Consider the following 26,663-nt stretch of genomic DNA (forward strand, 5'->3'; position numbering starts at 1 on the left):
GGCCATGGCTCACGGGCCCAGCCGCTCCGTGGTATGTGGGATCTTCCCGGACCGGGGCACGAACCCGTGTCCCCTGCATCGGCAGGCGGACTCTCAACCACTGTGCCACCAGGGAAGCCCTGTGATGAGAACTTTTAAGATCTACTCTCTTAGTGGCTTTCAAGTAAACAATACAGTGTTACAGCTGTAGTCACCATGCCCTACTTGACATCCCCAGGACTTATTTATTTTGTAATTGTAACCTTCGACCTTTTAACCCCCATCATCCATTCCCCCCATCGCTCTCCCCTCACCTCTGGCAACCACCGTCGACTCCGTTTCTGTGAGTTTGCCTTTTTTTAGATTCCTCATATATGTGAGATCATACAGTGTGTGTTTCTCTCTGTTGGACTTATTTCACTTAGCATAATGCTCTCAGGGCTCCTCCGTGATGTCCCAAGTGGCAGGATTTCCTTCGTTGTTTCATTTTATTGGAGTATAGTTGATTGTCACACTAAGTGAAGTAAGTTAGACAAAGATCACATGCTGTCAGTCATCTGTGGCATCTAATTAAAAATGATATAAATGAACTTACTTACAAAATAGAAACAGAGTCACAGATTTCGAAAACAAACTTAGGTTTACCAAAGGGGAAACATGAGGGAGAAGGCTCCGTCAGGAGCCTGGGATTAACATACGCATACTAGTGTATATAAAATAGATAATCAACAAGGCTTTCCTTCATTTTTACACTGAATAATATTCCATTTCGTCTCTTATTGGGCAGAGGTGGGTCACGTAACCATCCTTACCTGCAGCAAAGCTAAAAGGCGGGCTTCTCTACTTTCTAACGGGAGGTGTTGAGAGCTGGGGATGTATGTTGGAGAGCCTGCCAGCACCGAGCAGGAAAAGATGTCTGTCCTTTTTCTTTCTACTGCAATAACAGCTTCATACCAGCACCATTGAATGTTGTTTTTGTCTTCAGTGCACTAAAGCCGGTCAGCTTAAAAATTACAGCCTGCTGGTTTCATCTGCCTTCAACAAGATGGTTTCCCTGTATCATCCTGTAATCTGATTGTGGTGCTGAGGGACTTCCCCCCATGTCTGCACTGCAGGCACTCTGCTTTGAGTTCTCGGTGTTTACAGCACACACAGCTCAGAGCAAGCTTCAAAGATGTTGCAGGCAGAAAGGTAGGAAAAAAAAGAAATCTGTTGAGTCATAGCTGTGCTGTCTTTCTTTTCATCATTAGAATTTTAGCGTGTGGCGAGACCATTGATAACGTTTATATAGTAATCTACCTGTTCTATCAGAGACATGAAAACAGTATGAGTCCAAACGGGTTAATTTGTTTTGCCTTTGGGTGCATAGAACAAGTCAAAGGCAAAACTTGCACTAGATGCCATGCCAGTGTCCTCGGTTCCCATTCATCCGCCCTTTGCCTAACGGAAACACCAGCGTTCTCATGAAAACACCTAAACTGTATCAACTCACTCTCCTCAGCGCCCTTTCCCTACGTGCCTCTCTGTGTTGATCTGATTCCACAGAACTTTGTCAACACTGCCTAACTGTGATACAGTTCTATATTTACTTCTGAATTATCTTTTGATGAGGATGTACTTTTAAAAAATGTATTGGGGCTCATCATTTGCTTCTTCTGGCACAATTTCTTCATGTTTGTACATCACTGTCTACTTCCGCAATAATAAAATATTCATGATTGGGAACTCCCTTTAAAAGCCAAGGTGACGGGCTTCCCTGGTGGTGCAGTGGTTGAGAGTCCGCCTGCCGATGCAGGGGACACGGGTTCGTGCCCCGGTCCGGGAAGATCCCACGTGCTGCGGAGCGGCTGGGCCCGTGAGCCATGGCCGCTGGGCCTGCACGTCCGGAGCCTGTGCTCCGCAACGGGAGAGGCCACAACAGTGAGAGGCCCGCGTACTGCAAAAAAAAAAAAAAAAAAAAAAAAAAAAGCCAAGATGACTTATCAGTGTCCCTCACTCCAGCTGCGTTAAGCCAGTAGATGTACTGACTGATTTTGCAGCTTGAGAATGTTAATTTGTAGAAAATGCCCTCCCCCCAAACCTATGGCGTAGGTATAACTTTCTTTTCCTCTCCATCTTACCATGTGCCGTAAATGGCATTCCCAACTCTATGAAAGAGGAGAAGGTGGCTGTATGGTTGTGTTGAAGGTCTTTTTCCTCTCCGAGCCATCCTTGAATTCCTTTTTTCCTGCTTTCTCACGTTGATTACCATCTTTCCAGCCAGGGAGCCCCAATTTGTTGGCCGTTTTCCACACCTTCTTCCCCTGGAAGAGCCTGTCCTCTGCGTTATTTCTTCGATAGGGGCAGGAAGGACAGCCGTCTTGGATAAGCTTCCAGAGGCTCACACATACAGATGTCATTTTTCTGCCCAACTTTCCCTTTTCTCTGGCCGTAGATAAAAGTCCTTTGGATCTTTCATCTCAGAGGCGCCTTAAGTGATTGCCGGCTGGAGGGAGACCAAAGAGGAGGAGACATTGGGTTGACCGTGTCACAGCATGGTACACGAGAGGGTTTGATTTCCTTTTACATGTATACTGTGGATTTCCTTTCATGTTTGCAGTGGTTGCACTTTTAAAATTCTTCTCTCTGTTAGTATCTGCATCACTTGATGCTAACCCTTGGCAAGTTTTAACAGAAACACTGAGTGCGTTTAGCTGGCATTAATGGGTTCAAGGAAGAAGCTTGTGAGGACGGCTGTGTTACACTTAGCCTTTTTTGTTTTGTTTTGTTTTGTTTTAACAGGACAGTGGCAATCACCAACACGTGTACTACAGTTGTGAGTTTATTAGCCTCTCATACAGTGCTTCGTGGGATAAATAGAAACCTGGCAGGGATGCTCACAAGTTTTTCATGGAAAGAGTTATCTTCTGATTTTTTTTTAATCCAATTTTTTAAACTGAAGTATAGTTAATTCACAATGTTGTGTTAGCTTCAGGTGCACAGCAAAGTGATTCGGTTATATATATGCATATCTATTCTTTTTCAGATTCTTTCCTATTATAGGTTATTATAAGATGTTGAGTCGAGTTCCCTGTGCTCTACAGTAGGTCCTTGTTGTTCACCTGTTTTGTATATAGTAGTGTGTATCTGCTAATCCCAAACTCCTAATTTATCTCTCCCCACCCCCTGCTATCCCCCCTGGCAACCGTAAGTTTATTTTCTCTGTCTTGTCTTGATTTAGAAAACCTAAAGAAAAACACACATTGAAGGAACGTATTTAGCATCCTTTTCCATTCTGCCTTTCCCTGTGTGCGTGTTTGTGTGTGTGTTTCCTCTGGGATGACTCATTTTCAGAAAGGATGGCCCGTCGCCCCTATTAAAGAACAATTCGGGGGCAAGTGATCCTGTGTGTCTATCTTCAATTGACCGTTCCAGACAGGTGCCTGGCACCCAGCCCTCGCACCAGATGTATCGCCCGGTACTGAGTTGTCCGAGCCTCCAGGTTCTCTTGAGGTCGGGGTGCTGGTCCCCCATCCCGGGGGCCGTGGCTGCTGACACCGCCTGTCCCCACTGCAGGTACAGGGACGTTCGGCCGCGTGCAGCTGGTCCGCGAGAAGCAGGGCACACACTTCTTCGCCCTGAAGGTGATGAGCATCCCGGACGTCATCCGCCTGAAGCAGGAACAGCACGTGCACAACGAGAAATCCGTGCTGAAGGAAGTCAGCCACCCGTTCCTGGTCAAGCTGTGAGTCTCCCTTCTCCGGGTCCCCACCGTCCCGGGCCCCAGGTGCATTTTCCCGCGGGAGGTGGGATGGAGTGCGGTCACGGCGGGTCACACTTCGCTGAGACATCTCAGCTCCCGGTCGCGCGGAGAAAGGCGCCGTTCCCACACGTGCCTGCCCAGGGTGGCCCGCCTGGTGCCGCGCCCCCTGCACGAGCTGCGTGTCCACAGGGGCACCTGGGGCCCCGCCAGAGGCTCTGTCCCCTACTGCCACCCCCAGCTCCTTGGACACCCCGTCCAGCCGGTCTTCCTGGGACCTCAGTCACCTGCTCACCTCTGCTCACTCACATCCTTTCTTGGGTTTCTAGTTGACCGTTCAGTGTCCCCATGTCGATGCCTCATAGAACCTTCCAGTTGAAGGTGCCCAATAGGGACCAAACGGATCCCTCTTTCTGCCACGCTCTTTGCTGGCGGAGGGTAAGGCCATACCCCACTCAGGGGCCAGAGGTGTGGGCGTCCACAGAGGGCTCTCCGTCCCCATCCCCGGGGGCCTTCCACTGCTTCCCACCCGTTCCGCCGCCTTCCTCACGCCCCTTTCAGCCCCCGACCCCTCCCCACCCAGCCTGGCGTGGGCCCCCCTCTCTGGCCCGAGTGCCCAGCTGTTCTTGGCCTCCCAGACTTGCCTCTTTCAAGGGGTTCTTTGCTTTAACTACAGCCGTAGTGATCCCTTCACCCGCACGGCCCTCCCGTGATCTGCGTCTCTGCTGACAAATCGGCAGGGAATGACCCCAGGGGCTCAGTGTCCTAGAAACAGCCCATCCCGGGCTCTGGCTTTGCCCTTGGCTCTGGCTTTGCCTCTGGCTCTGGCTTTGCCTCTGGCTCTGGCTCTTTTCAGACGCTCTTCCCCGCATCGTCCCAGGAAAGTGACCTGCAGTAGAAGGTGGGAGGTGCCATCCATGTTGTCACCCCAGGGCCACCCGCCCCCCTGTGGTGCCTCTCCCCACCCCCTGCCTCTCCCACCTCACCCTTACCCGCCTTTCTTCTGCGGTACACCTGCCTGTACACAGAGACAGGCGCCTCCACCCTGCTCTTGGAGCATCTTGCATGTGCCCCCGGTGCAGGGAGATAACACCTGTCGACTCACAGCCACCGGAGCAATGTCCCCAGGGCCCAAAACAGCGTGTCACTCGGAGCAGGGACGGGTGGCATGTTGGGTGGGTGACAGAGGGAAGGAGCTGAGTTCGTGTCTTACTTTCCTTTTATGAAGCCCAGTGGCCGTGTTGGGCCCGTGTGGACGGGTCAGTAGAGTCTCATGCTGGTGAGTCACTAAAATCGAAACAAAAAAAAAACTAGCCGATGCAGCAGAGTCACCACCCCTCCCTGTTCAGGTCTGAGTCTCCTCCTCGCTGGGAAGTGGTGGGAAGATGGGTAGAAAATCTCACACGTGTAGATCTTCTTCTGGAAAGAAGAAAAGCTTCTACTTCTGGTGTCTCTTCTAGAAACTGAAAGAGTGATTCTGGGTAAAGACTTCAGTGGGCTAGGGTTTTCAGGACACATGTTATAAAGGAGATGTGGACGCCTTTATCTGTTGCCAAGTCATTCTCACGTGATTTCGGAGAACGGTCTTGGGCTTTTACCAGATACAGGAAGTCTCAAGCCAGAACCCCAGGGTGTGTCCCCGAGGGTGCTTTGTGGCTGAGTTTTCCCAGGAAGACGGGGCACCTGGCCGCTGGGTTCCGGTTTCCTCAGGAAACCAAGTGGCGTGATCTGTTATGTGTCTGCAGTGAAATTAGGAGAACACGGAAGAGAGGCAGGTGGAATTGATGGTGACAACGAAAAGTCTGAGACATTGGTGTTGAGAAGACAAAAGTTTGGAGAAGAGGGAAGAAGCCGATGGCAGGAGTGCTTTCCGGGGCTGTGTGTGGGCGGTGGGCATGCCGCCCAGCGGGGTTGCTGAGGTCACCTCAATGCATATTTTCTGGGATCAGGCACATCCCCCTGGAAACATTAGGGTGATGCCGTAGGGAATCTTGGGGGATGGCTTCCATTCTGGGAGCTCCACCTTGTTGTGGGTTGAATTGTGTGTGCCACCACAAAAGATATGTTGATGTCCTGATGTCCTGACCCCCAGTACCTGTGAATGGGACCTTATTTGGAAGTTGGGTCTTCTTTGTAGGTGTAATCAAGATGTAGGTCGAGGTCCTATAGGAGTAAGCTGGGTTCTCCATCCGATGTGATGGGTGTCCTTGTAACAAGCGGAGAAGACACACAAAGACACACAGAGAGGAGAAGAGGCCACGTGAAGACAGAGGTGGAGATTGGGGTGATGTGGCCACAAGCCGAGGAACCCCCGGGATTGCTGGCAACCACCAGAAGCTATAGAAGAAGCTAGGATGGATCCTTCCCTGGAGATTCTAGAAGGAACCACGCCCACCAACACCCCGATCTTGGACTTCTGGCCTCCAGAACTATGAGAGGATGCATTTCTGTTGTTTAAGCCACCCAGTTTGTGGTCTTTGGTTACGGCAGCCCCAGCAAAGTAACACACACCCCGTCGTCTCCTGGAGTGGGGACCAGCCTAGGTGATGGGCTCTGGAGATGCTTTCTAACTACGTCAAAGGAGTCCCCAGGATAGAATCCTTGAGCTTTGGGACGTTAAAAGGGAATAGGGAAAAGGAGGACCATGATAAACAGAGCTGTAGTCAGATAACTCTGCGTCCTTTACTCCTGGACAGCTAATCAGGCGGTTTCCTCATCAGGTAGGGTAGACTGCTGGATCCAGAGGGACACGGATTCTGTATTCCGATGTTCCTTGCTTTTGGATAAGTACCTAAATTGTTTCCATCACAAAGGCTGTAAGCCCTAGTTTCAGTGGGATGGAATTTGACCCCAGGTTATCTAAATCGGGTTTTCTCTTTTAAAGAGTGTGATCGCTCTGCACTGTGGTAGCTCTATAATCTGGCAGTCTCTTTGCTACCTTGATATTCCTGTTGCCATACAGCTCACTGGGTGCAGGCACACCTCAATGTGGTCTTTTTCTATGTCAGGTCCAACTGTCCTATGGCCAACAGGCAGGAATTTTTCCTGGTCCTTTAGTCCACAAGGCTGTCCCTCTGCGTGTTTGTGTCCTGGCCTCATCTTCCTATAAGGACCCCAGTCCTACGGGATCAGGACCCACCCTAGTGACCTCATTTCACCTTCATCCCCTTTTTAAAGACCCCGTCTCTAAATCCAGCCACATGCTGAGGTCCTGGGGGTTAGGACTTCAGCATATAGATTTTGGGGTGGACACTACTACTTAGTGACTTGCTAAGTGCAGGTCTTTCAGTGCACGGGGGTCTTATTATAAAGTACTTGTAGCCTTTGGAAGTTTTCTGTGCATTATCACTTGAGGGACCCGGCGGTGTTTGAAAACTGGGATTAAATTGATCTAGGGTCAGCAGACTCCAGAGGTGCCCCACACGTAACAGGGGGAGAGCGCTGTATCTGACCAGCCCCGCGAACGGGGGCAGTAGGGTGCCCGGGGCCACTGGATGGAGCACCAGATTTAGTGGGAAGAGACTGCGAGGGAAGCAGGTATCGAATCCCCCCAGCGGTGCAGTTTCTCTTGGAAATCAGTTGCTTCTCCCAACATCTGCCTTTCATACTCTCCAGAAGTGTTGAGTGAGCCTTACTTGCATTCACATGAAGCCACAGGGAATACCAATGATTCCGGGTATCACGCCGAACAAAGACTCAAGTTTCAACTTCCACTTGAACGATTTGGCAAGTTCGCCCACAGTGTTATTAGCGTCCGGTATTTGAAGTGCTACTGTGGTTGCGTTGTTGAAAGTTGGCCAGGACGTTCATTACACACACATCAGAGAATGCATTCTGTTCTGGGATAAAGCCATCCTGAAGACCAGTTCAGCCAGCGTAGAGATAATTTTACAAGAGCTGACAAACTCAGTGTAGAAGGATTGTGACACAGTCAAGATGTCCCGGGGAGGAAGGCTTGTGTCCTGCCCCTAGACCATGACCCGGGGTCTGCTCCCCGCCCTTTGTGCCTATAGAAATCGCTGGCATCTTAGAGTTGCTGGGATCCAGGACAGGCATTCTCACCTGGGCACCGCTGACCTTGGGGACAGGAAATTCTTTGTGGTGGCGGCTTTTCTGTGCAGTAAAGGAGGTTTAACAGCACCACTGGTGTCTACCCACTCAATGCCAGGAGCACTCCCTCCCTGGTGTGATGACAAAAAATGTCTTTAGACGTTGACAGAAAATGTCCCAGGGAGTGAAATAGTCCTGATTACAGACCACTGCCAGGATAGATAGATAGATAGATAGATAGATAGATAGATAGATAGATAGATAGATAGGTAGATAGAAAGAATGCATGGATGGATGGATGGAAGGAAGAAAGGAAGACAGGATGAATAGGCAGGTGATATAGAAATAGATAGTGAGATAAATAGATTGATATAGATATTTGGATAGATGGGTGGGTGGGTGGGTGGGTGGATGGATGGATGGATGGATGGATACACGGATGGCAGACAAATAGATAAGTTGACGGATGGATGGATTATTGGTTGATAACGCCTGTGATAGGGGCACACACAGAGATTAGGTGGGTGTGGGTGCATTCTCACTTTCCTGGCCCAGCCCCTGCCCGTGGAGTTGCATCATTTCGTCTTGGTGATGAGCCTGTGGACCCAGTGACAGTCCCAGTGCTGTGTCACTCATTGTGCTGTAGAAGACCCAGCTAGCCAGCCATGTTTCATTGGCTTTCCCCTACAGATCTGGGTATGAAAGAACTCAGAGGTCCATCACCCGTGGGGCACATCCTTCTCATTATTGGCGAAATGACAGCTTGGATCTCCACGTAGAGGAACTTGGGTCTTAGTCTGGAGAGGACGAGCCCTAAAGGACCTAAAGGAAAGGTCTTTCTTCCTGCCCACAGACTTGAGTCTGGTCTGCATCTCCATTGGCACATGGACAGGTAGTTAGCAAAACTGTTCCTTGGCTTTTCTGATAGTTAAGGAGGAAAGAACACCCTGTTCTGACTTCCCTTGACCCCTTTGCACTTGAGTTTCAGAAGCAAAAGTCCAGAAATAGCTCTCCTTCCTCTTTCACCATCGCCTGCAAGGGACAGCTGTGACAAGGAACACAGCCACTTCCCAGTTCCTTGTTCTGTTCTTTGTCCAAACATCATGAAATGTCCATTTTGAATTTTGGGGGGTGTGGCCAGATGGATGCTTATACAAGGGAGGTTTGAATTCTCCTGATGGAGGGAAACTGAAGTTCCCGATGAGGCTCTGGTAGATCCCAGCGTGGTTGGTAAGGATGGAATCGTCAGCCCTTTGGGGTGGGAGATCCTAAGCCACTGAGGATGCTGCAGTGGAATCTCGCAGAAGGAGAAGGCATTTGTTGGCTGACAGGTGCGGGGGAGTTCTTGGTGCAGGGGCCACGGGTCAGCCAAGAGGCTGGGACGTGGGGAGGAATCTGAGTCCACCTTGGACGCAAGACTGGGTTTGTGGGGGAGCTCCAGCGTTGATGCTGGTGTGTAACTCAGGAAGAGGGGGAGGAGATGGGAACAGGCCCCCAGGGCACCTCTGGGGAGGTTAGATGGACACACTGTGCGCCCGGGTACCTCGGAGGGTGCGCTTCCCTGTGCATTCAGCTGGGGACTGGGGTGCGAGGACGGAGCACGAGGTCACCCCGTCCCCGCCTTGCACAGCGGTGTACTGGCCTGGCACACTCCTGGGAAGTTGGATGGGAGAGAGAGGGTTCCAGGTGGGGCAGTTTCCAGGGAGCCGCCTCGGAAGAGAGAGCGAGCGAGTGGTCGTCCTTGGGAAGACATCAGATGGAGCCACCGAGTGTTGGGACCCCTGGGGACCACAACAGGGGGATCCTGGGGTTGGGGACGGCGAAACAAGTTCAGGTCACCTCGGCGGGGCGGGCGGGGGGCACTGGTTACCATGGAGCCGGTTCGGAAACTGGAAGGGATGTTCCAGAACCTCAGATCGCGCCGGGCGATGAGGCTCAAGAAAGGGTGACGTGAGTGACTTTCCATTTTCTCCTTTTAATGGCAGAAGTCCAGCTTTATGGCAGCATCTGGAGAAATTGTGACCAACTTAAAGTTAGGTGTCTCCAGCTAAATGAGGCTGACTTTTAAGTTAATTAAAATGCCATAGGGGAGGTGCTCACTGCAGACTTTGCAAATAAAAGACAATAATCAAAGGTGGAAAGTGCTTCTTTGAGCTCAGAGCTGACGTCTCTGCCAGTGTGTTCTGTAGTCACTGTCAACGACGGCCACTTTTTTTTTTTTTTTTTTGCTGTTTATGGGATAATTGATTAATACGTTCTCTCGAATGCATTTTTTCAATTTTAATTTTTTAATCGTGGTAAAATGTACATCACATAAAATTTACCATCTTCACCTTTTTTTTTAACATCTTTATTGGAGTAGAATTGCTTTACAATGGTGTGTTAGTTTCTGCTGTATAACAAAGTGAATCAGCTATACATATACATATATCCCCATATCTCTTCCCTCTTGCGTCTCCCTCCCTCCCACCCTCCTTATCCCACCCCTCTAGGTGGTCACAAAGCACCGAGCTCATCTCCCTGTGCTATGTGGCTGCTTCCCACTAGCTGTCTGTTTTACGTTTGGTAGTGTATATATGTCCATGCCTCTCTCTCACTTCGTCCCAGCTTACCCTTCCCCCTTCCCGTGTCCTCAAGTCCATGCTCTATGTCTGCATCTTTATTCCTGTCCTGCCCCTAGGTTGTTCATAACCATTTTTTTTCATTTTAGATTCCATATATATGTGTTAGCATATGGTATTTGTTTTTGTCTTTCTGACTTACTTCACTCTGTATGACAGACTCTAGGTCCGTCCACCTCACTACAAGTAACTTAACTTCGTTTCTTCTTATGGCCGAGTAATATTCCATTGTATACACGTGCCACATCTTCTTTATCCATTCGTCTGCCCTCTTGACCATTTTTAAGTGTATAATTGAGTGACATTAAGTCCATCCACATCGTGCAGCCATCCCAACCATCATCTCCAGAACCTTTTCATCTTGCAAAACTGGAACTCATGGTGTCTGTGGAACACTGCGTCCCCCTCCCCCAGCCCCACCATCTACTTTCTGATGAGTGTGACAACTCTAGGTACCTCCTCTGAGTGGAATCACACACCGTGTATCCTTTTAGGTCTGGCTTCTCTCACTGAGCATCATCTTCTCAGGGTGCATCCACATTGTAGCCTGTATCACAATTTCCTTCCTTTTTCATGGATGAGTAATATTCCATCGTGTGACTGGAACACATTTGTTTATATCCATCATCCATCCATGGACACTTAGTTTGCTTCCACCTCTTGGCTGTTGTAATGCTGCTGTGAACACAGGTGTACAGACGTCTGAGTCCCTGCTTCAACTCCTTGAGTGCATTTTTGACATCTCATTCTCTTTCCTGCCCGTGGAGAGTGCTTAAGCATTTTCTCTTCTCTTCTCTGCTTTTCTTTTCTTTTTTTATTTTTTTTCTCAGCTTGACTCATTCCCTTTTCTTTCTTCCTTTGTCCCTCCACCATCACCAGGTCACCACGTGGACAGTTTGGTATGATGCCTTGTGTCCTTCTCCCCGTACTTAAAGAGCTCTGTGCACACACGCACGCACACGCAGAGTGTGGCATCCTTACAGCATATTATACACATTTTTTTTTGCCTCTCCCTGTTTTTAACTCTGTTTCATAGAGGTCCCTCCTGGGCATTTTGGGTGGACGCGTTCCAGGAAGCAGGGCAGGGGTGAGGGCATACAGAGAGGGAGGGAGGGAGGTCTCTTAGCTTTTCCTTGGAGAGAAGCCGGGCCATGGGCCATGCAAGGTGGAGGTGGGAGGACCAGGGAGCGGACGTGGTCTAGGGGACGGACGTGTGTGAACGTGTGCGCGTGCTCCCAAAATCATGCGCTGTGGTCGCGCTTGCTGCACACTAGACACGCTAGACTCCTCAGCTCAGCTTCTCACTCACACCTGCTCCTTCCAAGCTAGACTCATCCGCCCACCTGGCACCTGGTCCCTTCTGCTCAGATGTCTCTGCAAGCAGTTCAGGGTCCTCATGTTGGAAAGGAATTCTTGACCTTCCTCTTTGCCCCACACCTCCAATCAGTTCCTCCTCTGGACTCCCCCCAAATGGCCCTTCCGGCTCCTGGGTCTCCCCGCCCCCCACCCCCGGGCACTGTTGTTGATTTCCTTTTCTTCTGTGTTCACTCTAACCAGGGCTTCTGACCTTTCCTCTTCCTTTTTTTTTTTTTTTTAATTCTTTGAACTATAGTTGATTTACAATATTGTGCTCATTTCATGTGTACAGCAAAGTGATTCAGTTTTATCTATTTATATAAAACTTTTTTCCTATTCTTTTCCATTATAGATTATGATAAGATATTGAGTACAGTTCCCTGTGCTCTACAGTAGGTCCTTGTTGGTTATTGTATATATAGTGGTGTGTATATGTTAACCCCAAACCCCTAGTTTTTAACCCCTCCCCCCGCTTCCCCTTTGGTAACCATAAGTTTGTTTTCTGTGTCTGTGAGTCTATTTCTGTTGTGTAAGTAAGTTCGTTTGTGTCATATTTTAGATTCCGCATGTAAGCGATATCACATGGTATTTGTCTTTCTCTTTCTGGCTTACTTCACTCAATATGATAATCTCTAGGTCCATCCATGCTTCTGTGTCTGTGAGTCTGTTTCTGTTTTGTATATAGATTCATTTCTATCACTTTTTAGATTTCACATATGAGTGATATTGTATAACGTTTGTCTTTCTCTGTCTGACTGACTTCACGTAGTATGATCATCTCCAGGTCCATCCATGCTGCTGCAAGTGGCATTATTTCATTCTTTTTCATGGCTGAGTAATATTCCATTGTGTATATATGTACCACATCTTCTTTATCCATTCCTCTGTCGATGGACACTTCTGTTGCTACCATGTCTTGGCTGTAGTGAATAGTGCTGCTGTGCACACAGGGGTGCATGTGTCTTTTCGAGTTAGCGTTTTCATCTTTTCCAGACCTGCCCTTTCCTCGTCTAAATCACATCTCCAAAGTCCGTCCACCTTTGTTCATCTGGGTCCCCTCTCTTTCTCCTCAGTCACCTCCCCAGGGCTCATCCACTCTTGAGTGGAGACTGGGGCTTCGTTCTGACATGAAAACCCAACTGTCCTCCTTTGCTTTCCAATCCCATCAATGACTTTCCTTCCTGCCCTCGGCAACATGCAGACTCTCTACGGCGCGTCCACAGCTCCAAGGTTTGACTGGTGCCTCCGTTTCCAACTTCCGTGTGTGTCAGTCCCCAGCCTCCTTCGACCACAGATACACCTGGCCAACCCTTCCCATCTTGCTGGGACACACCCCCCTTTTGTGTTTGGTGTTTAGAGGCAGTTCCCCTGCTTCCCACAAGGCTCATGACAGGCCAAACGGGAGATGCCCTTTCCAATGTGTCCAAGATAGGACATTGCCAGGTATGAAGTGGGTCCTTTGTTTTTTTTGTTTTTAACATTTTTTTTTTGATGTGGACCATTTTTTAAGTCTTTATTGAATTTGTGACAGTATTGCTTCTGCTTTATGTGTTTTGGTGTTTGGGCTGCGAGGCATGTGGGATCTTAGTTCCCCGACCAGAGCTCGAACCCGCACCCCCTGCACTGGAAGGCGAAGTCTCAACCACCGGACCGCCAGGGAAGTCCCCGGAGTGGGTCCTTGTCCAGATGTATCCACTAAACAAAGAGAAAACCAGTGGGTGGTGAGGTCAATAAAGACGGGTGATCGTGAGTTATTGGAGATGTTGCTCAGTGATGCTAACCATGGGTCCCACGCCTTTTAGATCCACTACGTGCATGCTTTTCTCGTAGCGATGTGATAAATCTTGCTTTTTGCCCTCAAACTTTTATTTTTCTTATAGACTCGGTGCAAAAGACAGTGAGTGTCCTGCAGTTGATGAGAATGACTGGATGAACAGATTGGCTGATGCGGTTTATCCTGTTTCCGATTTTCTAAACTCAAGGGCTTAATTCCTCTGTGGTCACACGGACCGCCTCCTGTCAGCCACAAGCACCAAGTAATGACTGTAACTTTTTGGAATCGTGGTGTCAGGAACTGTTTGGATATTTGTTTAGCTCTGCTCATTAATAATACCCAGCTCTTTACAAATTCTTTCCATATAAGCAACCTCTGAACTGGTGGAGCTTTGAAACAAAGATGTATCGGAGGAATTTTTTTCTCCCTTTTGATAATTTATTTGATTTTCGTGATTTGGAGAAGGAAAGTGGCATCAGGGCCCTCAGGATTTTTGTTTGTTTTCTAGCCATAATTTCTATTTGTTATGGGTGCCTTTATTTGAAAACTGTTGCTTCTTAAGCAAGCTGATGACGGATCACTTCTGCATGTGATCTACATAGGTGAAAATGACTTATCCGCTTAATATACAGTGGCTTTCTTAGGTATGATGGTTGGTTGAAGTTTTGTTTGATTTCATTAGATATTTGTGGAACAAACATCTTCATCCGTCTTTATCGGTCGATATAGTTCTCCCCACTCTATCCCTTGTTTGTGACATTTGAGATTGTGATACAGTGATTTATTGTAAGAAATATTTATTTGGTCGTCTTCTCAGTTCCTGGCACGGAGTTCCTAAAACCCTTGAAATTTCCTAAGTGTCCAGAGCCATAAAGGTGTCTTTTGTTAGGTTAAAGTGGTGGCTCTTGGAAAGCCCCCGGGTCACCTGTGGCTGGGGGCTGGTTACCAGGGGAACCAACCATTAGCGGGTTGGAACTGTCAGTCCCACCCTGACCTTGGGAAGCGGAGGGGGGCTGGAGGTTGAGGTCACTTCCCAATGGCCAGCAAGTTCATCAGACCTATGTAATGAAGCCTCTATAAAACCCCAAAAAGGTAGCGTTCAGAGAGCTTCTGTGTTGGTGAACAGGTAGAGATTTGGGGAGAGTGCAGCCTGGAGAGGGTGTCGGGGTCCCCTGCCCCCTCCCCACATCTCACCCTCTGCATCGGTCCCATCTGGCTGTTCCTGAGTTAGCTCCTCTTACAATAAACCGGTGATCTAGTGCGTAAATGTTCCTCCGACTTCTGTGAGCCGTTCTAGCAGATGAAACCCAAGGAGAGGTCGTGGCAACCTTGCACCTGCAGCCGGTCGGTCAGAAGCACAGGTGACCCCCTGGACTGGCCGTTGGGGTCTTGTGGGACGGAGCCCTTACCCTGTGGGGTCTGATGCTAACTCTGGGGGCATAGTACCAGAGCTGAGTTGAATTCTAGGACACCCAGCTGGTATCCGAGAACGGCTTGACGTGTGAGGAATTGAGCCGGATAATAGACACGTCACCCTCATTTGCTTCCTGTATCGGTCGACCTACCCGTGGATGAAGTTGCAATTCCCCTGGAGCCCAGGTGACGGAAAGAGAGACTGTGACCCCGGCCTCCGTCCCGAATCACCTGGTGTCCAGCCACGCTGTTTTTCGGGACTGACGCACTCCACTCACTTGCTCAGCCCTGACAGTTACCTCATTCCTTGCTGCTAACCCCACCTGGGTCCCGTGCTCACCTCCCCGCATTGTTCATTATCTGATGCTCCTGAGACTTGAGATGAGTTTGCCTTGGAACCTCGTGACGCATTGTTTTCCAGAGTTGAGAATACGTCAGGGCAGTTTCTTATCCTGATGGTGGGTCTGTGGGAGCAGTTACAGAAGATACGCAAAGAATGAGTTGCCTAGCAGCTCACTGATGACTTCCAGGTGTGTGTGTGTACACGCACGTGTTTGTGCATTGGATCAGAGGAGAGATAGGCTTATATATATTTCTCCTACCTTTTCAACCCAATTCACAGCTGTAGAAGACAGTGCCCTTGCTTAGATATTATTGACTGTTTCACGTCTTCTTAAGGGCTCAGTTTGGCCTCGAAATCCCAGAATACCAGGGCTTTCCACATGGGTTCTAGCTAGATTGGCCACCCGCCTTGCCCCAGAGAAATTCAGCAAGTCACCAGTTTACGTAGAGGTTCAGTGTACAAGTTCACCGGTCAGGTATCAGGATCCTAGAACAGCGGTCCCCAAGCTTTTGGGCCCCGGGGACCGGTTTTGTGGAAGACAGTTTTTCCGCGGAAGGTGTGTGTGTATGGTGGGCTTCAGGTGGTAATGCGAGCGATGGGGAGTGGTGGGGAGCGGCAGCTCACCTCCTGCTGTGCGGCCCGGTTCCTAACAGGATGCGGACCAGTACCGTGGCCTGGGGGCTGGGGACCCCTGCCCTAGAACACATTTCCCCATCAGAACCGCAAAGCCCTTGCTGGGTTCTAAGCTCACCCACAAAACACAGCAAGGCTGTCGTGCGTTTGGGATACCGTGCGCTTCTATTCAAGCTTCACGGCACGGAACGTCCGTGCCATACACGTTGGTATGTGGACCGGAGAAGGAGGGCGGGCGGCCCAAAGATAACGACTCATCTCGATTTTAAATGATGGAAGGAAGATGGGCGTCTGTTCAGACAATTTCTCCAGAAAGCCCTGTCGGGGAGGAAGACATTTTCCTTATCCTTCTAGGCTCTTCTGGCTGGTCTAAGAATGAAATGGACGTGAGACAGGTGAACAGGAGAAAGTTACACAAAAGTTGAATCCCCTGGACACACGGGAGAGACCCAGGAAAACAGAGTCACTCACAAAAATGGTCCAAACCCTCATCAGAAATGCTATCCTCTTCAGCTAAAGACGAAACAGCCTGTTGGGGTAGTGGCTTGGGACTTCAAAGGGGAGGAGGGCCGTTGACATGGAAACGGAAAAGAAAAAGGTTGGTAAACAAGTGTTTGCTGAGCCTGCAGAGGCAATGGGACACAGGGTGGACCCTGATCTCCAGGCCCTGCTGTTTCCCCACCACGGGTGGCCCATACCACGGGCAGACATCTCTGGTGAGGATAGTGGTCCCAGGAACAGCTCCTCCATCTAAATTCTTTTAGGCTATTAGCGAGAAGGTCAAAGTTTCTTTTTTGAGTCTTTGGGCCTTGATTTCAGCTCGAAATAATCCGCGTGCTAAAGAGATACTTTGGGGGGGCAAAGTTGTGTTTCACTCAGTAGCAATAGCCACAACCCACAACCCCAAAGCTCTCTTTCTGCGTCCTGTGTTCCCTCAAGTCTCAACACTGCAAATCTTGAGCCTTTGGGCTGTCAGATGTGAGAAGGGGAACAGGACAGAGACGCGGGGCTCTCAGGAACTGGCGGAAAAGCAACGCCTAGACGTGGCTGCCACCGTGCTTCTTACAGACAGGATCCCGGGCCGTCTCTGACTCCGAGAGACAGAAATCAACGAGCAACACCGAGAAAGAATGGCACGTATAGCAACCCTATCGGAGGGTAGCCGTCATCCCCCACCTGCGCCCGTCGTGCAAAGAGTCTGCACGTGTAAACGCGCATGTAGAGAAACCCTTTTGTAACGCGTGCCCCATATTGTGCGAAGACATATAAACCACACTGCTTAACAAAACAGCCCTTCATTTGAACATCAGAAGAGTGTGTTGTCCTTTGTTGTTTTTAAAAGGCTTCCCTTGGGCATAGAAAGGTTCTTCACATCTACCACGGGGGGCATTTTTCCTCTCTGCAGCCCATAGTTTTTGTTTTGTTTTTCAAATTTGACCCCAGGCACCGCAAGGCTTACGGGGATCTTAGTTCCCCAATCAGGAATTGAATCCGTGCCCTCAGCAGTGAAAGCGCCAAGTCCTGACCACTGGACCGCCTGGGAAGTCCCCCATCTTTTTATTTATTGCATAAACTTATACCTTCCTGACCACTGCCACACTTGGTTATTGCTTTGTGGTTTTCCTTCCAGCTAGTTTTTGGGTCGTTGCAAACTATCTCCTCCAATGCTTTGTGTATATATTGATACGGTTTATTTCAGGCAGATCTCAGAGATAACGGTGGGTTCTGTTCCAGAGCACAACAGTAAAGCAAATATCTCCGTAAAGCGAGTCACACGAAGTTTTTGGTTTCCCAGCGCATCTAAAAGTTATGTTTACTCTGGACTGTAGTCTGTTAAGTGTGCAGTACCATTATGTCTAAAAAAAGCAATGTGGGTGCCATAGTGAAAAACACTTTATTGGTAAAAAATTGCTCACCATCCTCTGAGCCTTCCGTGACTTGCTTTTTTGCAATAGAAACATCCAAAATCACAGATCGCCACAATAACGAAAAGGTTTGAAGTATCACGAGAATTACCAAAAGGGGACCCAGACACCCAAAGTGAGCAAATGCTGTTGCAAAAATGGTGCCCATAGAGTTGCTCGCGGAACAGGGTTGTCACAGACCTTGCATTTGTTAAAAACGCGGTGTGTGCAAAGCACACTGTAACGAGGTGTGCCTGTATTTTTCTTTATTTTATTGGAACAGCCTATCCCAGCAGGCAAGACCATCTGGTGGCTGATGCCCTGAGCATCCTCCCCCAGGGATGCCGGGTGCTCCGAGCATCCTTTGTTTTCGTGGAAGCCCAGATGGATGCAGCTCTTTGGGGTCAGCCTTGGAGGGGAGCACAGTGTCCTGAGCAGAGAAGACGCCCGGGCTGGGGGCTCGGGGATCAGGCACCCTTGGCACGTTGTTTCACATCATCCTCTGTGTATCCCGATCCTGCAGGGGGACCTTTATATGCTTGTGCATCAGTCACGCTTCTGTGTCCTAAATCCACTCAAAAACAGAGCCCTTACTTCCAAAGAGCGTTTCACTTTTTTTCTACATCTTTTTTTTTAAACATCTTTATTGGAGTATAATTGCTTTACAATGGTGTGTTAGTTTCTGCTGTATCACAAAGTGAATCAGCCATACATAGCTACATCTCCTTTACAGGCAAACTTTCTTCTCCATCAGTGCTTATCTCCCCCGGATGTAGTTGTTGCTTTTCCTCTTTGCCATGACCTCTAAAATTCATTCAGGACTCTGTCTTCTTCTTGCATCCATATTCTTCTTTTCTCCTCAGTTTCTCGCTGCTGCCTTTTCTTCCATTAATAGAGCCGATCAGCGCCTTTCTAAGGATGATGTGTCTCTTCTGACTCTCTGGGGACATCTCCTACCCGTCGTTGCTGAGAAATCTCTTACTTTGGGGTTTTGTTCATGGCCACCTTTCCCAGCAGGTGTCTGGGAGACCATCGTGAATGGACTGGAAGTTTGCAGCCTTGATGACAACCCTGGGGGCACTGAACCAGGTGTGATCCCTGAGGTGTGCCCACCCCGTGTGAGTCTGCACGGGCTGTGAGAGAAACGCCCCAGATGGCACGGCTGGAGCAGCAGATTTATTAGCGCATGTTTGGGGAGGTTGGAAGTCTGAGGTCAGGATGTTGGCCTTGTGGGTGCCCTTTGAGACCGTGTAGACGGCCGTCTCCTCCCTGTGTCCTCCGAGGGTCATCCCTCTCTGTGTGTCTGTGTCCTGATCTCCTCTTCTTATAGGGACACCTGTCCTATGGGATCAGGGCCCACCCTAGTGACCTCACTGTACCTTCATCCCCTCTTTAAAGACCATATTTCCTAATCGAATCACCTCCTGAGGTCCTGGGGTGAGGACCTAACATATGAATTTGGGGGTTGGGGACACATTTCAGCCCATAACAAGCTGTTCACCAGTTTATCATCAGAAGTTGGTATTTACTCTTGGCCCTTCTGAGACCTTTGCACATCGACAGGATAGCCATCCGTCAGCATTGTGTCCCCCTGTATCCTAACATCTGTGTGTACCTGAATCTTAACGTCTACCTATACGTGTCTAAGCGTGTGTCTGTACACGTAAGATAACATCATCTGTGCCATATCTTAGCACATCGAATGAGTACCTGTACCCATAACATGGATCTCTGCCAAACCTTAACATGGGTCCACACACATATCTCGACATCTGTTCACCTATATGAGTATCTTAACATCCACCTAGAGATCGATCTTAACGTGTATGTATACACATGACGTGACATGTCTATGCCATGTCTTAACATGTATCTGTACCAATAACATCGCTCTCTACCAAATCTTAGCATTGCCCCACACACAGATGTGGGCATCAGTCCATCTGTATGAGTATCTTAACATCTACCTAGGGATCTTTTCTTACAAAGTAATCTTTGTAAGATGACTTACAAAGTAATCATTTGTGTATGTGTTGGTTTTTCTGTTCTAATACCTATAGACATATCTTAACATCGATCTCTACCAAATCTTAATATGTGTCCACACATGTCTTGCATCTGTTCATGTATATGAGTATCCTAACATGGACCTAGAGATATATCTTTTTTTTTTAGAGATTTAATTGAAGTATAGTTGATTTACAATGTCGTGTTAATTTCTGCTGCACAGCAAAGTGATTCCCTTATACGTATGAATGCATTCTTTATCATATTCTTTTCCATATGGTTTATCGCAGGAGAGTGAATAGAGTTCCCTGTGCTCTACAGTAGGACCTTGTTGTTTATCCATTCTCTATATACTAGTTTGCATCTGCTGACCCCAAACTCCCAATTCCTCCCTCCCCCACCCTCCTCCCCCTTGGCAACCACCAGTCTGTTCTCTGTGTCTGTGAGTCTGTTTCTGTTTTGTAGGTAAGTTCATTTGTGTCTCATTTTAGATTCCACATGTAAGCAATATCATATGGTATTTGTCTTTCTCTGTCTTACTTACTTCACTTAGTATGATCATGTCTTACCTAGAGATATATCTTAACATGACCTGTTCATGTAACACGACCTCCATCTAAGGGCCATCTCAGCATCCGTCCGTCCCCGTCCCTTTCTGTCCATCCGAGGCGCAGCCCTCACTCCCCCTCTGGTCCCGCAGGTTCTGGACGGGGCACGATGACCGCTTCCTGTACATGCTGATGGAGTTTGTGCCGGGTGGTGAGCTCTTCAGCTACCTGCGCAACCAGGGCCGCTTCTCCAGCTCCACTGGGCTCTTCTATGCCGCAGAGATCGTCTGTGCCCTCGAGTACCTGCACTCCAAAGAGATCGTTTACAGGGACCTGAAGCCAGAGAACATCCTGCTGGATAGAGACGGTCACATCAAGCTCACTGATTTCGGGTTCGCCAAGAAACTGGTGGACAAGTAAGTGCACATTTCCCCCGTTTTCCCATCGTCCCGCCCCCTGCCTCTGGCAGCATGCTCTGTGTCCTCTGCGCTGTGACTTCCTTTTACTTTAGATTCCACATAGAAGTGACATCGTATGGTATTTGTCTTTCTCTGTCTGACTCACTTCACTCAGTATGACAATCTCCAGGTCCATCCATGGTGCTGCAGATGGCATGATTTCATTCATGTTTATGGCTGAGTAATATTCCATTGTATATATGTGCCGCATCTTCTTTATCCATTCATCTGTCGATGGACACTGAGGTTGCTTCCATGTCCTGGCTATTGTAAACAGTGCTGCAGTGAACATTGGGGTGCTTGTACCTTTTCGAATTAGAGTTTTCTCCAGATATATACCCAGGAGTGGGATTGCTGGATCACAGGGTAGCTCTATGTTTAGTTTTTTGAGGAACCTCCATCCTGTTCTCCATAGTGGCTGCACCAGTTTACATTCCCACCAGCAGTGCACGTGCGTTCCCTTTTCTCCACACCCTCACCAACTCATGTTACAGCTTGTCTTTCTGATAAGAGCCATTCGACAGGTGTGAGGGCATAGCTCTCAAGTTAGCTTTCCTTTTTATCGAATGTTCCATGCACATACGTGGAGTCCAGGAGCTTTCTCCCCGCACTCTCCCTTCCATTTTCCCCTCAGCTCTGCTCAGACAGAGCTTCATCTCCTGGGTACCTTCCAAGCTGCTGCTGCTCTTGTCACCTGGTTCCTTCTTAGTCCTGGTGGATCACCTGTTGTACAGTTTCCTCCCATCATTCTTCATTGTCTTTTCGGGAGAGCGCAGAGCTGAATTCCTTTAATCCACCACCTTTGAGCAGGAAGGATTATGCCTTTAAACATGTTGACATCGTCTTTTATGTCGGATCTTTTTTTAAACATATCTTTTCATTTCTTATAACAGCAAAACACCATAAGAGTCCTTTGGCTGAGCACATGCCTGATGAGTGTGACTGTCCTCCTGTGTCAATACAGGTGCAGTACATGCACTCTTTATAAATACGTGCTTGAGATGAATGCTATAGTATAGATTTCCAAAAGTGGGATTACTGGGGCAAATATTCTGAGAAACATTGTTAGCACCGAAAAGTTGATGTCATGAAGAAGAATAAAATAAAATAAAATCTTACATAATTCCATATAAAATACCTTTTGGATGAATTCGCCCCAAGGATCCTGAATGCTCGGTTTACCTGGGGAGAAGTGTTGATAATGAATGTGTATCGTCCTATAATTTAGAGCTTAGGAAAGGACAACATGCAGGATAAGTAAGGCTGATGTACTTGCAAAGCCGTATGTGTTGCGTTTTCACGACTCTTTTAGTATATAAACAGCACGCTCTTTCTACGGGGAACAACGCTGCCTATGATGTAGAGAATAAAAGCGTTAACCGTTAGTATTTTAAATCCCATGCAGTTAAGTGAGGAGCACCCCTTACATGAAGCACTGGGGGCTTCTCTCGGGGTCTAAAGGTATGGTTTTGAGTTCAATTCTAGATTTTTATGCCAAAGAAAGGAGTAAGACCCCAAGTGGCTAAAGCTGGGGCCAGGGGCAGGGTTAGGGGGGAAATAGAACTTTCTTATTGTCTATGTTGGCAGTCTCTCATCCTTTACATCACACATTTGTTTTCTAGGTTTTTGGTTTGTTTTGGTTTTGGGTGATTTTGCTGTGGTTTTTGTTCTATTGTTGTTTTGTAATCCTCTAATAAAACGTAAGCTTTTTTCCCTGTGTCCCCAGCTGCCCACCCCATCAGCTGATACAATTAGGCATTGAGTAGAGACACCCAGACAGAGGGGGAGACACAATGGACTCTACTTTTTCTTTCTTTTTTCAAAAATTTGTTTTATGGAAGTATAGTTGATGTACAATGTTGTGTTTATTTCTGCTGTGCAGCAAAGTGATTCCGGTTCTACATGTATATGCATTCTTTTTCATACTCTTTTCCATGATGGTTTATCACAGGAGATTGAATAGAGTTCCCTGTGCTCTGCAGTAGGACCTTGTTGTCTATCCATCCTATACATACGAGGCTGCATCTGCTCACCCCAACCTCCCAATCCATCCCTCCCCCACCCCCCTCCCGCTTGGCAACCACCAGTCTGTTCTTTATGCCTGTGTGGACTCTACTTTTTCTGATACCGTCACAGCTGCTGATAATACCGGCTGTCATTACAGCACTTCATTTCCAGGGACAAAGATGTATGTTTTGTTCCTCCGGACAATTTTAGTAATTTAAGTTCCTAAAATTTCTGTCTAGAGCAGTGCTGTCCAATACAAGTCCAACGCAGACCTCGTGTATTATTTCACATTTTTAAGTAGCCATGTTTTTAAAGGTAAAACAGGTATAGATTATTTTGTTCATAAAGTCGATTTAATTCAGTATCTCCCAAATAGGATCGCTTCAACGTATCATAAGTATCAGCACCGAGAGACTTTACGTGAATTTTTGCTACTGAGGTTTTGAAATTCCACGTGCCTTTTGTTCTTTGGTGCGTGCATCACAAGGAGGGTGCTAAATGTTCATCAGAAACACTTGATCTGTATTTAGCGTCCGTGTAACACTTAACAGCTGGAAAGAAAGTAGATTCACGTGACCAAGCTCTCCAGAAATAGTTAAAAAGTTTTTCAGTCGCTGCCTCGAGTATGGGTTGTTAAATTGAATGTTCCAGTTAATTAAAATTAGATTAGGATTTCAGTACCTCTGTACTTTTAAAAGTGCTCAGATGCCACATGCAGCCAGTAGCTCCCATCTTGGGAAGCAGACCTGGAAAATACACCCATAGCGTCCTGTTCCGTGATGAGATAGGGTTGGTTCACATGATACCTGTGTCCCTCACATCGTAGAAACAGCCCCATTTGTGGGAAATGATTTGGAAGCTGTTTTACACTAAATGATTCATCTCTGATGGTTTTTAGAGAGGGGCTATCCTAGGATCGCTTTTATCATGCAGTTATTTTTTTAATTAATTTTTATTGCAGTATGGTTGCTGCTTTAAAGTGTTGTGTTAGTTTCTGCTGTACAGCAAAATGTATCAGCTATACATACACCTATATCCCCTCATTTTTGGATTTCCTCCCCATTTAGGTCACCACAGTGCTGAGTAGAGTTCCCTGTGCTATACAGCAGGTTCTCATTAGTTATCTATTTTATACATAGTATCAATAGTGTATATATGTCAATCCCAGTCTCCCAATTCATCCCACCCACCCCCTTTTCCCCCCTTGGTATCCATACATTTGTTCTCTACGTCTTTGTCTCTATTTCTGCCTTGCAGGTAAGTTCATCTGTACCAGTTTTCTAGGTTCCACATATATGCATTAATATACGATGTTTGTTTTTCTGACTTACTTCACTCTGTATGAAAGTCTCTAGGTCCATCCATCTCTCTACAAATGACCCAATTCCGTTCTAGGATGCTATTAAATGCAATCTGATTTTCCCCTGTAGAATTTCATCTATTGAATGGCTAAGAATAAAACGGGATGGTTTTACGTAGAAGAGTGTGAAGACTTTATATAGTTTTAAAAATTGGTTTTATGGCATTGGTGCTGCCCCCTATTGGTAACATGTGGTATATAGTCCACCTGGTAGTTTTTTGGGGTTTTTTAAATCATTTTATTTGGAAGCCCTGATGCAAACAAACCACCAATAAAATGTTTCACAAATTCACTCGGTGGTAAGTTTGGCCAACAGTCATCATTTTACAGCTGAGAAATCTGAGGCCCTGAGAGGTAAGGTGGTTTGCGTGCATCCCCACAATAGCCAAGCGGTAGTACCTTAGGGCTTCCAGGTTAAATTTATTTCCCTTACCAAGAGCCTCTGTTAACGGAAGCACCTCAGAGGGGCAGTTAGGAATGAAGAGTGGATATGGGGACCACTTGCCTCTGCTGGACCCCTGTGTCTGCCACTCTCCAGCTGGTGAGATTGAGTATGTTGTATGTTGTTACCACCCGTGTGCCTTGGTTTTGCTCCTCTGTGGAGAGAGAATTGTTCGTACCCTGTAGGGTGATTGGTAACGATGGATGGGTCTGCTCATTGGAAAGTATTTCCTAAGAACGGTTCCTCTCATGTAGTAATCATTGAGTAGACAATAGGTGGTTCTGACTTTATCATGCCCACCCTCACCTCATCATCGTTACCAACATCGCCAGCACTGTCATCATCATCATCATCTCCATAGTTATCACCTTCATCACCATCACCACCATCGTCACCACCATCAGCACCATCATCACCATCATCATCACCATCACCACTATCACCATCACCATCATCACCATCATCATCATCACCATCATTATCGCCATTATCACAATCGCCATCATCAACATCAACGTTGTAATGACCATCATCATCATCTCCATAATTATCACCTTCATCACCACCATCACCATCATCACCATCACCTTCATGATCACCACCATTGCTCTGGACTGAACTTGTGTTCCTCCAAAATTCATGTCTTGAAGCTCCAACCCCCATTGTGGCTGTATTTGGAGATCATGTTGTTAAGAAGTAATTAAGGTCAAATGATGTCATGACAGTGGGGTCCTAATCCCATAGGATTGGTGACCTTATAAGAAATGTATTTCTCCCAGTTCTGGAAGTCCGTGACCAGGATGCTGGCTGATTTGGTTCCTGGTGAGGCTGTCTTCCTGGCTTGTAGATGGCCTCCTTCTAATACAGTAGAGAGATCTCTCTCTCTTCCTCTTCTTTTAAGGACACGAGTCATTGGATTAGTCCCAGTCTTAACCGGATTACATCTGCAAGACCCTATTTCCAAATACATTCACAGGTACCGGAGTCTAGGACTTTTGGGAGGGGAACACAATTCAACTCAGTGGGGATGCCATGGAAGGCAGTGGGGGAGTCGGAACACATGAGCAATTGGACATGTATTTTACAGAGCATACTTGGATAACAGTCTTCCACCCCCAATTGTGGTGGACCTGATAACAGTGAGAAAACTGAGAACGGCGGGTGTCACTTTGCCCTCTCTTCAAGAGCCAAGTGAGCAGAAATGATAAGACCGGGGCATCGATAATTCACAGCCTGGACCAGCACTCTCCCAATAACATCCCCCACTGTCTGTCTTGTCTTAGCATATTTACTGCAGTATGAGGTTCTTTCTAGTAATTTATGACTCTCTACATCCAAGAAGCATGGGAGCTTTTTGCAGGAAGCTTTTTTAAATATAAAGAGAATTCTCTTAAAAGGAGAAGACTGCTTCCTCCTTGCAGTAATCATCTGCTATGAACCTGGGTGTATAAATGTTTGTTAGAGCCCCTGCTTTCAATTCTTTGGGGGCATTAACCAAGGACTGAAGTTTCTGGGATTTAGGGAAATTCTCTTTAACTTTTTAGGGAACTGCAGTACTGTTTGAAACTAAGGCTTTAAGAATGTTTACTGCAGTCTGAAGCTCTTTCTAGCAGTTTTTGCCTCTCTACATCCAAGAAGCCTGGGGGCTTTTTGGAGAAAGCTTTTACTTGAATGAGGGGGTCAGGCTACCTGAGTTTACTGAGAAACTGGAAAGTCATACGGCCTTCGATCTGTGCCCCATACCCCCAGGATGAAGCCAGGAAGAGACTCACCTTTCCACATGTAAGCGGAGACACCACACCTAACACAGATACAATTATCTGCACCCACCTCCACCTGGTGAGGACATCCGCTAAGCGCCAGGCTTCCAGCTAGATTCAGGCAACCATGGATGTGCCCCACCTGGGAATACAGCATTAACGGGCCAGTACCTGGGTCGTTCAGCAGAATTAAAGAATTTCATGAGCCAAAGCAACAAGGGCTGACTTTGAGTTGGCTCAGCTGGGTGTGACGGGAAGAAAGATGCTCC

General features: G+C 47.6%; 1 protein-coding gene across 1 annotated transcript in view; it reads left to right on the top strand.

The window, feature by feature from the left end:
* The window catches only part of LOC308608977 (cAMP-dependent protein kinase catalytic subunit PRKX), an 83,222-nt gene that overhangs the window by 28,951 nt on the left and 27,608 nt on the right, over positions 1–26,663 (top strand). Inside the window, exons 2-3 of the mRNA XM_081222382.1 lie at positions 3,535–3,703; positions 20,520–20,783. Of these exons, the coding sequence (XP_081078508.1) occupies positions 3,535–3,703; positions 20,520–20,783 (433 nt within the window). The remainder of the gene's footprint in view (positions 1–3,534; positions 3,704–20,519; positions 20,784–26,663) is intronic.

This window comes from Mesoplodon bidens (assembly GCF_964165515.1).
Source record: "Mesoplodon bidens genome assembly, chromosome: X".
NCBI classification, from domain to species: Eukaryota; Metazoa; Chordata; class Mammalia; order Artiodactyla; family Ziphiidae; genus Mesoplodon; species Mesoplodon bidens.